The 13,106-nt window shown below is 43.9% G+C and overlaps 1 protein-coding gene across 3 annotated transcripts in view; it reads left to right on the forward strand.

The window, feature by feature from the left end:
* MYO18B (myosin XVIIIB) overlaps window positions 1-13,106 on the forward strand; it is a 385,232-nt gene that overhangs the window by 297,424 nt on the left and 74,702 nt on the right. For all 3 annotated transcript variants that reach the window (XR_014002918.1, XM_081174521.1, XM_081174522.1), the window contains 2 exons: window positions 10,681-10,797; window positions 11,590-11,673. Coding sequence is in view for 2 of the 3 variants with exons in the window: in XM_081174521.1 (XP_081030647.1) it covers window positions 10,681-10,797; window positions 11,590-11,673 (201 nt within the window). In the remaining variant the exon portion in view is untranslated. The remainder of the gene's footprint in view (window positions 1-10,680; window positions 10,798-11,589; window positions 11,674-13,106) is intronic.

Here is a 13,106-nt window from a genome sequence, read left to right on the forward strand (position 1 = left end):
CAGAAGTGCAACCTGGATTTTGAGGGGGCAGAGGAACCAGAGACCAAATTGCAAACATGCGCTGTATTATGGAGAAAGCTAGAGAGTTCCAGAAAGACATCTACTTCTGCTTCATTGACTATGCAAAAGCCTTTGACTGTGTCAACCACAGCAAACTATGGCAAGTTCTTAAAGAAATGGGAGTGCCTGATCACAACATCAGTCTCCTGAGAAATCTCTATGTGGGACAAGAAGCTACAGTTAGAACTGGGTATGGAACAACTGATTGGTTCAAAATTGGGAAAGGAGTACAATAAGGCTGTATATTGTCTGCCTGCTTATTTAACTTATATGCAGAATTCATCATGTGAAAGGCTGGGTTGGATGAATCCCAAACTGGTATTAAGATTGCCGGAAGAAATATCAACAACCTCAGATATGCAGATGACAGAACCTTGATGGCAGAAAGTGAGGAGGAATTAAAGAACCTTTTAATGAGGGTGAAAGAGGAGAGTGCAAAATATGGTCTGAAGCTCAGCATCAAAAAAACGAAGATCATGGCCACTGGGCCCATCATCTCCTGGCAAATAGAAGGGAAAGAAATGGAGGCAGTGAGAGATTTTACTTTCTTGGGCTCCATGATCACTGCAGATGGTGACAGCAGCCACGAAATTAAAAGACTCCTTCTTCTTGGGAGGAAAGCAATGACAAACCTTGACAACATCTTAAAAAGCAGAGACATCACCTTGCCAACAAAGGTCCGTATAGTAAAAGCCATGGTTTTCCCAGTAGTGATGTATGGAAGTGAGAGCTGGACCATAAAGAAGGCTGATCGCCGAAGAATTGATGCTTTTGAATTATGGTGCTGGAGGAGACTCTTGAGAGTCCCAAGGACTGCAAGAAGAACAAACCTATCCATTCTTAAGGAAATCAGCCCTGAGTGCTCACAGGAAGGGCAAATCCTGAAGCTGAGGCTCCAATACTTTGGCCACTTCATGAGAAGAGAAGACTCCCTGGAAAAAACCCTGATGTTGGGAAAGATGGAGGGCACAAGGAAAGGAGCAGCCAAGCATACTAGGACTCAATTTCTTGACTTTAAGAAAGCCGACTTCATAAAACTTAGGGAAGTGCTGGGTGAGATCCCATGGACAGTAATACTAAAAGGAAAGGGAGTTCATGATGGCTGGGAGTTTGTTAAGAGGGAGATACTAAAAGCACAACATCAGGCAATACCAATGAGACGGAAACATGGAAGGTGCTTAAAGAAGCCAGGGTGGCTATCTAAAGAACTTTTAACTGAGTTAAGATTAAAAAAGGATGTGTACAAAAAATGGAAAAGGGGGGAAACCACCAAAGAGGAATTCAAACAAATAGCCAGCACGTGTAGACACAAAGTCAGAAAAGCTAAAGCACAGAATGAACTCAGGCTGGCTAGAGAGGTTAAAAGCAACAAAAAAGGCTTTTATGGGTATGTTCGTAGCAAAAGGAAGAACAAAGAAACAGTGGGGTCACTTAGAGGAGAAGATGGTGAAATGCAAACAGGGGACACAAGCCTGGTAGATGAAGGGAACGCAGTGGATGTAGCCTACCTTGATTTCAGCAAGGCATTTGACAAGGTGCCCCATGATATTCTTGTAAAGAAGCTGGTAAAATGCGGTCTTGACTATGCTACCACTCAGTGGATTTGTAACTGGCTGACTGACCGAACCCAAAGGGTGCTCATCAATGGTTTGGTGCTCATCAACAACCTTGACAGATTAGAAAACTGGGCCAAAACAAACAAGATGAATTTTAACAGGGAGAAATGTAAAGTATTGCACTTGGGCAAAAAAAATGAGAGGCACAAATACAAGATGGGTGACACCAGGCTTGAGAGCAGTACATGTGAAAAGGATCTAGGAGTCTTGGTTGACCACAAACTTGACATGAGCCAACAGTGTGACGCGGCAGCTAAAAAAGCCAATGCAATTCTGGGCCTCATCAATAGGAGTATAGCATCTAGATCAAGGGAAGTAATAGTGCCACTGTATTCTGCTCTGGTCAGACCTCACCTGGAGTACTGTGTCCAGTTCTGGGCACCACAATTCAAGAAGGACACTGACAAACTGGAACGTGTCCAGAGGAGGGCAACCAAAATGGTCAAAGGCCTGGAAACGATGCCTTATGAGGAACGGCTAAGGGAGCTGGGCATGTTTAGCCTGGAGAAGAGGAGGTTAAGGGGTGATATGATAGCCATGTTCAAATATATAAAAGGATGTCACATAGAGGAGGGAGAAAGGTTGTTTTCTGCTGCTCCAGAGAAGCGGACACGGAGCAATGGATCCAAACTACAAGAAAGAAGATTCCACCTAAACATTAGGAAGAACTTCCTGACAGTAAGAGCTGTTCGACAGTGGAATTTGCTGCCAAGGAGTGTGGTGGAGTCTCCTACTTTGGAGGTCTTTAAGCAGAGGCTTGACAACCATATGTCAGGAGTGCTCTGATGGTGTTTCCTGGCCCTTGTGGTCTCTTCCAACTCTATGATTCTATGATTCTATGATTCTATGGTTCCTCTTCATCCTGGAGAAGAGTGACTAGTGGGGTGCCACAGGGTTCTGTCTTGGGCCCGGTCTTATTCAACATCTTTATCAACGACTTGGATGATGGGCTCAAGGGCATCCTGATCAAATTTGCAGATGACACCAAACTGGGAGGGGTGGCTAACACCCCAGAGGACAGGATCACACTTCAAAACGACCTTGACAGATTAGAGAACTGGGCAAAAGCAAACAAGATGAATTTTAACAACGAGAAATGTAAAGTATTGCACTTGGGCAAAAAAAATGAGAGGTACAAATACAAGATGGGTGACACCTGGCTTGAGAGCAGTACATGTGAAAAGGATCTAGGAGTCTTGGTTGACCACAAACTTGACATGAGGCAACAGTGTGACGCGGCAGCTAAAAAAGCCAATGCAATTCTGGGCTGCATCAATAGGAGCATAGCATCTAGATCAAGGGAAGTAATAGTGCCACTGTATTCTGCTCTGGTCAGACCTCACCTAGAGTACTGTGTCCAGTTCTGGGCACCACAATTCAAGAAGGACACTGACAAACTGGAACGTTCCAACTCTATGATTCTATGATTCTATGATTCTATGAAAAGGGGACGACAGAGGACGAGATGGTGGGACAGTGTTCTCAAAGCTACCAGCATGAGTTTGACCAAACTGTGGGAGGCAGTGGAAGACAGAAGTGCCTGGCGTGCTCTGGTCCATGGGTCACGAAGGGTCGGACACGACTAAACAACTAAACAACAACAACAACAATCTTTGATGTATTTGAAAATATTGCAGCCAGTCTGTTAGGTGCCCTTTAGTTTCTTCATATTTTTTTCAGTATTACTGATAGATATTAGGACAACAGGATGAACCTATACTGAAAAATTTCCACCAAAAGAGTTCTGTTTCCTGTAAATTCCCTTTGTGATATGTTTCCCCCCTCATTTGTTTCTTCATTGTTCTAATCCTGTCTTACATGGCATCTCTGCTCCCACTTTTCCAATCTTTCTTTCTACTGTTGAAATTCAAGCTCGTCATTACGCCATCTTTGTTGTTTATGTAAGGGAGTAATCTGGCGTCCCGTCATAGCTCCAGGCAATTTTCCAGTTCTCCCTCTCCTCTAATTCTTATGTCTAATGATCTGGCATCCCGCCCAGGGATGGAGCAAGGTCGGTGCGGTCCACCCCGGGTGTCATCCTGGGTGTGTGACAAAATCCTGGCTATGCCAGATCTCAAACCCCCCCCCCCCGGCCGCGCCAGAGCGCAACCCCCCAGCCTGGCCCCTGGCTGGGCCACTGTGGTGAATTGCAACCCCCCCCCGGCTGGGCGTGATTGTCCCACCCCCTGGGTCGGGAGTTGCGCGGGGTGGCGCACCTTTACCCTGCACTCCTGGCTGGAGGAGGCAGGCAGGCAGGGGAGAGAATAGGAAGGAGGCAGGCGAGCAAACAATGGAGGGGGGCAGGAATGGGTGCCGTGCTCCCCGTTCTGTCTCTCCCTACGGGCGGCTTGCACCATCCCAGGTGCCGGAGAGACTTCCTCCGCCACTGGTCCCACCAGAGCTACTGCACATCAAAGACCATAGTCCAAATTACCGTCCAATGGAAATTAGAGCAGTACATGTGAAAAGGATCTGGGAGTCTTGGTTGACCACAAACTTGACATGAGCCAACAGTGTGACGCGGCAGCTAAAAAAGCCAATGCAATTCTGGGCTGCATCAATAGGAGTATAGCTTCTAGATCAAGGGAAGTAATAGTGCCACTGTCTTCTGCTCTGGTCAGACCTCACCTGGAGTACTGTGTCCAGTTCTGGGCACCACAATTCAAGAAGGACACTGACAAACTGGAACGTGTCCAGAGGAGGGCAACCAAAATGGTCAAAGGCCTGGAAACGATGCCTTATGAGGAACAGCTAAGGGAGCTGGGCATGTTTAGCCTGAAGAAGAGGAGGTTAAGGGGTGATATGATAGCCATGTTCAAATATATAAAAGGATGTCACATAGAGGAGGGAGAAAGGTTGTTTTCTGCTGCTCCAGAGAAGCGGACACGGAGCAATGGATCCCAACTACAAGAAATAAGATTCCACCTAAACATTAGGAAGAACTTCCTGACAGTAAGAGCTGTTTGACAGTGGAATTTGCTGCCAAGGAGTGTGATGGAGTCTCCTACTTTGGAGGTCTTTAAGCAGAGGCTTGACAACCATATGTCAGGAGTGCTCTGATGGTGTTTCCTGCTTGGCAGGGGGTTGGACTCGATGGCCCTTGTGGTCTCTTCCAACTCTATGATTCTATGATTCTAAGATGCTTTAAATCATTTCAGTGTTCTCACACAGTTCTATTTTCATGTTTATCCATAGATATAATTATGTTCTCTTTTTCTCTTTTTGCTTTTTTAAATTTATTATAATTTATTTTTTATTCATCTTGCAGTACAAAATATAAAAACACATAACACAATTTTTCACAAATGCATTTTTTGCAGTTCCCGCCGCTCTTCTGCAAATCCTCCATTTTAGTCCTTCTTCCGCATTTCTTAATCTAATATTGCCTTTTATTAAAAACCTCCTCCCTCTGATTCCCTTTTTTACAATATTTCTAATATTATTTTCACAGAGCCTCTTGCAAACGTTAATTGTTCATCGCAAATACTTTTCAAATAGTCTACAAATTTACTCCAGTCTTCAGTGAATCTGTGGTCTCGTAGGCCTCGGATCCTTCCTGTTAATTTATCAAGTTCTGCATATTCCATTAACTTCATTCTCCATTCTTCCATCGACGGTAATTCTTCTTGTTTCCATTTTTGTTTGTTTTTTATAAAAAAATTTATTGATTTTACAACATTTTTATAGACAATACACACAAATAAAAGGACAAAACAAACATGTATAAATTCCTCTCCTTTTTTCATAAACTTCTTTCCTCTGACTCCCCCAAGCCTCCCCTTTCTACATCCCAATTCCAAAAAATATTTCAGCAAGTCCTAAATTAGATTTTTAACAAGTTTAGTTCCTTATTTGTTCTTTTCTTTTACTTAGTCTTTTCCTAGTCTCTCCTTTTCAAGAACCTCAACATTTTAGCATTCATTAATTTTATAGTATTTCTTAAGATAAGTTTTGAATTTATTCCAGTCTTCATCCGCCGTCTCTTTCCCCTGTTCACGGATTCTGTCAGTCATTTCAGCCAATGTCATATAGTCTATTACCTTCATCTGCCATTCTTCCAAGGTGGGTAGATCTTGAGTCTTCCAATGCTTTGCGATGAGTATTCTTGCTGCTGTAGTAGCGTACATAAAAAAGTTTCTATCTTTCTTCGACACCAATTGGTTACTAATGCCCAAGAGAAAGGCCTCTGGTTTCTTAGGGAAGGTACATTTTAGTACCTTTTTCATTTCATTATATATCATTTCCCAGAAAGCCTTAATCTTCGGGCACGTCCACCAAAGGTGGTAGAAAGTACCTTCCGATTCTTTACACTTCCAACACTTATTAGCAGGCACATGATAAATTTTTGCTAGCTTGACTGGGGTCATGTACCACCTGTAAATCATTTTCATAATATTTTCCTTTAAGGCATTACATGCCGTAAATTTTCTTGTTTCCATTTTTGGGCTAGCAGTATTCTTGCCACTGTTACTGCGTATAAAAAAAGCTTATGATCTTTTCTGTTTATTTCATTTCCTACCATTCCTAACAAAAATGCCTCTGGTTTCTTAACAAATGTATATTTCAACATTTTTTTCAATTCATTATATATCATTTCCCAGAAGCCTTTCACCTTCTTACATTCCCACCACATATGATAAAAAGTCCCTTCCTTTTCTTTACATTTCCAACATTTATTTTCTCTTTTTGCTTTTTATCAGTTGTTATTGTTTAGGAGGAGGTTTGCCAAGTCATTTATATAGCAAATATAGTATTAATTTTAAAAAAGGGTAAAGGCTCCCCTCCCCCCGACATACCATATTCTTCAACGAAGGAAATTTTTCCGGTTTGAAATGTTGCAACCCAGTAGCTGATTCTCTTGGCAGTTTGTAATATTGTCCCCTTCATCCTGTACACGTCTGTAAATTAAAGCTAATTTCATCCTAATATACAGAAGAACCTCTGCTCTTAATGGCTGTGCCTGGGGGTTACCGATACGCGAAGCGCTTTTGCACTCAGCAGCTCCTGCCTCTCGAGTTCCATACCAGAGTGAGAGTCAGTTATCAAGATGATCTGTGAGTGAAGCTCACTCCTCACGGGCCCTGGGGGGAGCTTGTAAGAACAATTACTCCCAAATCATTCTTGTTTTCCTCCACAAATGGTCTCCACTAGTGTGGGAGCTGCATCCATTTAAGGCAGGAAGTACCGGAAGTTGTTGCTGTGGCCCAAGGATTCAGTTATAAGCTCTTCAGGGCAGACCCAAACAAAACAAGCATGGCACCCTCATGCACCAGCATGGGGCAAAGGCCACTTGGAATTACTCTTGTGTGGACCAAGTTGAAATGAATGAGAGTTGTGCAATGGCATGATAGCCATCAATTGGAGAGTGTCTCTGAACATGTGCAGAGTCCCCTCACCTCTGGATAAGCAACCATTCCTCTGTATCTAGGGTTGCAGGGTATAGGCCAGGCCCTGAGAGAAAGGACAAGGTGGTATCCTTCCCATTTCCATGCCTGAATCCAACTAGATTGGCAGCTGAGTCTTACTTCAAGAGTAAGTAACCATACCTCAAATGTTGAAGGAAAACACACCACTTTCTGTGGAAGTCCGATTTACTGTTGAACAGCTCTTACTATCAGAAAGTTCTGCCTAATTTTTGGCCAAAATATCCATTCTTGTCATTTGAATCCATTGGTTTGGGTCCTCTTCTCTAGAGCAGCAGAAAACCTTAGAATCTTAGAATTATAGAGTTGAAACAGACCCTGTGGCTTATCCCCCTGCAATGCATGACAGACAACCATCCAACCACTGCTTAAAAACCTCCAATGAAGGAATGGGAGGCCATTCCACTGTTGAACAGCTCTTGCCATCAGAATGTTCTTTTGTCACAATCTTCTTAGTTGTAACTTGATGTCATTGGTTCGGGTTCTGCCCTCCAACGCAAGAGAAAACAAGCTTGTTACCTCTTCCATCCCTTTTGATACCTGAACACAGCTATCATATAGAATCATAGAATCATAGAGTTGGAAGAGACCACAAGGGCCATCGAGTCCAACCCCCTGCCAAGCAGAAAACACCATCAGAGCACTCCTGACATATGGTTGTCAAGCCTCTGCTTAAAGACCTCCAAAGTAGGAGACTCCACCACACTCCTTGGCAGCAAATTCCACTGTCGAACAGCTCTTACTGTCAGGAAGTTCTTCCTAATGCTTAGGTGGAATCTTCTTTCTTGTAGTTTGGATCCATTGCTCCGTGTCCGCTTCTCTGGAGCAGCAGAAAACAACCTTTCTCCCTCCTCTATGTGACATCCTTTTATATATTTGAACATGGCTATCATATCACCCCTTAACCTCCTCTTCTCCAGGCTAAACATGCCCAGCTCCCTTAGCCGTTCCTCATAAGGCATCGTTTCCAGGCCTTTGACCATTTTGGTTGCCCTCCTCTGGACACGTTCCAGTTTGTCAGTGTCCTTCTTGAATTGTGGTGCCCAGAACTGGACACAGTACTCCAGGTGAGGTCTGACCAGAGCAGAATACAGTGGCACTATTACTTCCCTTGATCTAGATGCTATACTCCTATTGATGCAGCCCAGAATTGCATTGGCTTTTTTAGCTGCCGCGTCACACTGTTGGCTCATGTCAAGTTTGTGGTCAACCAAGACTCCTAGATCATTTTCACATGTACTGCTCTCAAGCCAAGTGTCACCCATCTTGTATTTGTGCCTCTCATTTTTTTTTTGCCCAAGTGCAATACTTTACATTTCTCCCTGTTAAAATTCATCTTGTTTGTTTTTGCCCAGTTCTCTAATCTGTCAAGGTCGTTTTGAAGTGTGATCCTGTCCTCTGGGGTGTTAGCCACCCCTCCCAGTTTGGTGTCATCTGCAAATTTGATCAGGATGCCCTTGAGTCCATCATCCAAGTCGTTGATAAAGATGTTGAATAAGACCGGGCCCAAGACAGAACCCTGTGGCACCCCACTAGTCACTCTTCTCCAGGATGAAGAGGAACCATTGATGAGCACCCTTTGGGTTCGGTCAGTCAGCCAGTTACAAATTCACTGAGTGGTAGCATAGTCAAGACCGCATTTTACCAGCTTCTTTACAAGAATATCATGGGGCACCTTGTCAAATGCCTTGCTGAAATCAAGGTAGGCTACATCCACTGCGTTCCCTTCATCTACCAGGCTTGTAATTCTGTCAAAAAACGAGATCAGGTTAGTCTGACATGACTTATTTTTCAGAAATCCATGCTGACTATTGGTGATCACAGCATTCCTTTCTAGGTGCTCACAGACTGTTTGCTTAATGATCTGCTCCAGAATCTTCCCTGCTATTGATGTCAGACTGACTGGGCGGTAATTATTTGGGTCCTCTCTTTTCCCCTTTTTGTAAATAGGGACAACATTTGCCCTCCTCCAGTCTGCCGGGACTTCGCCTGTTCTCCAGGAATTCTCAAAGATGACTGCCAGTGGTTCTGAGATCACATCTGCCAGTTCTTTTAATACTCTTGGATGCAGTTCATCTGGCCCTAGAGACTTGAATACATCTAAACTAGCCAAATATTCTTGTACTATCTCCTTAGTTATTCTGGGCTGTGTTTCCTTTGCTGAATCATTTGCTCCAAATTCTTCAGGTCGGGCATTGTTTTCTTTATCGGAGAAGACTGAGGCAAAGAAGGAATTGAGGAGTTCAGCCCTTTCTGTGTCCCCTGTTTGCATTTCACCATCTTCTCCTCTGAGTGACCCAACTGTTTCTTTGTTCTTCCTTTTGCTACGAACATACCCATAAAAGCCTTTTTTGTTGCTTTTAACCTCTCTAGCAAGCCTGAGTTCATTCTTTGCTTTAGCTTTTCTGACTTTGTGTCTACACGTGCTGGCTATTTGTTTGAATTCCTCTTTGGTGGTTTCCCCCCTTTTCCATTTTTTGTACACATCCTTTTTTAATCTTAATTCAGTTAAAAGTTCTTTAGATAGCCACCCTGGCTTCTTTAGGCACCTTCCATGTTTCCGTCTCATTGGTATTGCCTGACGTTGTGCTTTTACTATCTCCCTCTTAACAAACTCCCAGCCATCATGAACTCCCTTTCCTTTTAGTATTGCTGTCCATGGGATCTCACCCAGCACTTCCCTAAGTTTTATGAAGTCGGCTTTCTTAAAGTCAAGAAATTGAGTCCTAGTATGCTTGGCTGCTCCTTTCCGCTGTATAGTAAACTTCAGAAGAGCATGATCACTCGCGCCTAATGATCCTTCCACATCCACCCCACTAACCAGGTCATCAACATTGGTTAGGACCAGATCTAAAATGGCTGTTCCTCTTGTTGCTTCTCCCACTTTCTGGACAATGAAGTTGTCTGCAAGGCCAGTGAGGAATCTGTTTGACCTTATGCTCTTGGCTGAGTTTGACATCCAACAAATATCCGGGTAATTGAAGTCCCCCATTACTACTATCTCCCTTCCTTTTGCATGCTTGGCCATCTGTTCCAAGAAGGCATCATCTATGTCCTCCGTTTGGCTTGGGGATCTATAGTAAACTCCCACAATGAGGTCTCTGTTATTCTTCTCTCCCTTAATTTTGACCCAAATGCTCTCACTTTGGCTTTGAGGTTCTAAATCTTGGATCTCTTCACAGGTATACACATCCCTGACATATAACGCCACTCCTCCTCCTTTCTTGTCTGGTCTGTTTCTGTGAAATAGATTGTATCCCCCCATTATTACATTATTATCTCCTCTCAGTCTTCTCTTTACCAGGCTAGACATACCCAGCGCCTTCAAGCGTTCCTCATAAGGCTTGGTTTCCAGACCCTTGATCATCTTGGTTGGCACATGTTCCAGTTTGTCAATGTCCTTCTTAAATTGTTCCAGGTGTGATCTGGCCAAGGCAGAATACAGCAGTACTATTACTTCCCTTCATCTTTGCATTATACTTCTGTTGATGCAGCATAGAACCACATTGGGTTTTTTGGTTTTTTTGCTGCTGCCTCACACTATTGCACCCCAGGTTTTTTATTTTTCTGTTCTGCTGCAGGTTGATGAGCAGTTATACCAGCTCCAGCATGAGAAAGCTGACCTCCTCAAGCGCATTGATGAAGACCAGGAGGATCTGAATGAACTGATGGCCAAGCACAAGGCTTTAATTGCTCAGGTAAAGTGGGGGGGGTGGAGAGGGAGGCCCACCCTTCAGAGTGGCCTTGCCTTATTTGGGGTGCTTGGACCAGGAGCCCTGGTTGAGCCCTGGTGGCACAATTTAGCTTTCCAGTTTTGTAAGGCTTGGAGCCCTGACTGGCTTCATTCCCTCCACCTCCTTTTCTAGTCAGCACCCACAGAATCATATAACTGTAGAGTTGGGTGGGACCCTGAGGGTCATCTAGTTCAAGCCCCAGCAATGCAGGAATCTGAAGTAAAGCATCTGTGGCAGATGACCATCCAACTTCTGATTAAACATCTCCAAGGAAGGAGAATCCACCACCTCCTAAGGGAGTCCGTTCCACTGTTGAACAGCTCTTACTGTCACTCTGTTAGCTGTTATTCCATTTCTATCCCATCAGTTTCTCCAAACTGCTCAAGGTGGCACGCAGTTTTCCTCTTTCCTAACTGTGAGGTAGGTTAGGCTGAGAAGCAAGGCCCAAGGCCACCCAGTGAGCTTCATGGCTAAGTGAGGATTTGAATCTCAGCCTCCCAGGTCCTAGTCTGACACTCTGGCTACTGTGCCACTAATTCAACAGCAAGCTGATTCAACCAAAATGGTTCCAGTAGCCTCTTTTCCCTTAGGGAGCTCCTCCCTTTCCAGTGATACCATCTCAGCACCTCCTGTAAAGGTTTGCGGGATCCAGAAGGCAATTCCCAGCATGCACACACCTATATGACTTAGGTGCTCCAGTCTTCAAAGGAGCCCCTGCCTTGTCTGACTCTCTTCTGAGGCTCTTCCTTTTTGCAGTCTGCAACAGATATCACCCAGATCCGAGAGCTGCAGACCCAGTTGGAGGAGATGAAGAAGGAAAAGCATGGCCTGCAAGAAAAAGTGAGTCCTCCCCCCCCCTTTCCAGTACAAATGCAGAACTTAACTCTTCTAATGCTGAAGAATTTCAGAGTGAGGACATCCTGAGAGCCCTGACGCTGGATCAGAGGAATGCCCTTCCTGGCCCAGCATCTGGAAGCAGCAATTCTCTCCTGTTGTTTATGCTGAGTGACTGGTCTTCTGAGGCATGTGTTTGCCACTGCATGTCGATGCTCTAGATAGCTCTGGTGGCGAATATCCACTGATAGACTTCTCCTGAGTACATTTGTCTAATTTTCCTGTTCTGCTGAGGAAGTTGTAGCCAGAGCCAACACTTGAACTGGAAGAACATCCAATGAAGCTGAATGTTGAAAGATTCAGAACAGATAAAACAAGAAATTACTTCTTCACGCAGCACATGAGAGCCAGTGTGGTGTAGTGGTTAAGAGTGGCAGTCTTGTAATCTGGGGAACCAGGTTCGATTCCCCGCTCCTCCACATGCAAGTGCAGGGTGACCTTGGGCCAGTCACACTTCTTTGAAGTCCCTCAGCCCCACTGACGTCAGAGGCAGCAGGAGGGGCTCTTGCGCTCAGGGCCTGTTTTAGGGTTTCCCACTGAGGCATCTGACTTTGAGAAGAGGAGGCTGGATGGGCCATTGCCCTGACCCAGCAGGCTCTTCTTGTGTTCATTCCCAAAGCCTCTTTGAGGAAGGTGTGGCAAATCAGGACCCTGGACAACATCAGGTGGGCTCAGTTCACGGAAGGGCAAGCCATCATTTGAGCTCAGAACCAGAGTTATGGAGGTGCCTGGCAGGGCCTTCCCTTCTTGTGACTCTGCCCCTGCCCCACGCGAGCTGTCTGCAGTTTTTTATTTTTTAAAAAAATAATATTTATTGAAACAAAAGAATTTTTTAAAAAATACACACAAAAAAGACAAAATTACAAACAAGAAAAAAAACAAAAACATGAGAAGAAAAAAAAGATAAAACCATCCTTATCAAATTCTCCAAATTCCATTACATTCTTTCCATGACTTCCTCCTCCTCCCATCTCTTGTATCTTGATTAATAATTGTCACAGCAAATCCTTTCCATAATTCATAATATTTTATCATTACGTTACCTTACTCTATTCTCATTTTATCTTATAGAGACAACCTTAGAGCTTAAAACTTAAATCTTTTTTACCAACTTCTCATAACCATTACCTTTTTGCCTAGTTCTTTAAACATTTTAACAAGAGACAAGTAATTTCATTTCAACATTTTCCCAACATTCATAAAACATTTCTATTAATAATAATACAAAAAAAGAAGTACAATAGAATAAAAACAATCCAATCTTCTTCCAGCGTCCCCTCCCCCCGGTCCCGGGGTTGTCAGTCTTATCTTTTCTTTTTTTTAGTCTGGCACATTAACCTGGTGCCCTTATATCCGAGGCCTTCAAGTCTCTTCCATGT

The sequence above is a fragment of the Podarcis bocagei genome (genome assembly GCF_964188305.1).
Source record: "Podarcis bocagei genome assembly, chromosome: 16".
Classification (NCBI taxonomy): domain Eukaryota; kingdom Metazoa; phylum Chordata; class Lepidosauria; order Squamata; family Lacertidae; genus Podarcis; species Podarcis bocagei.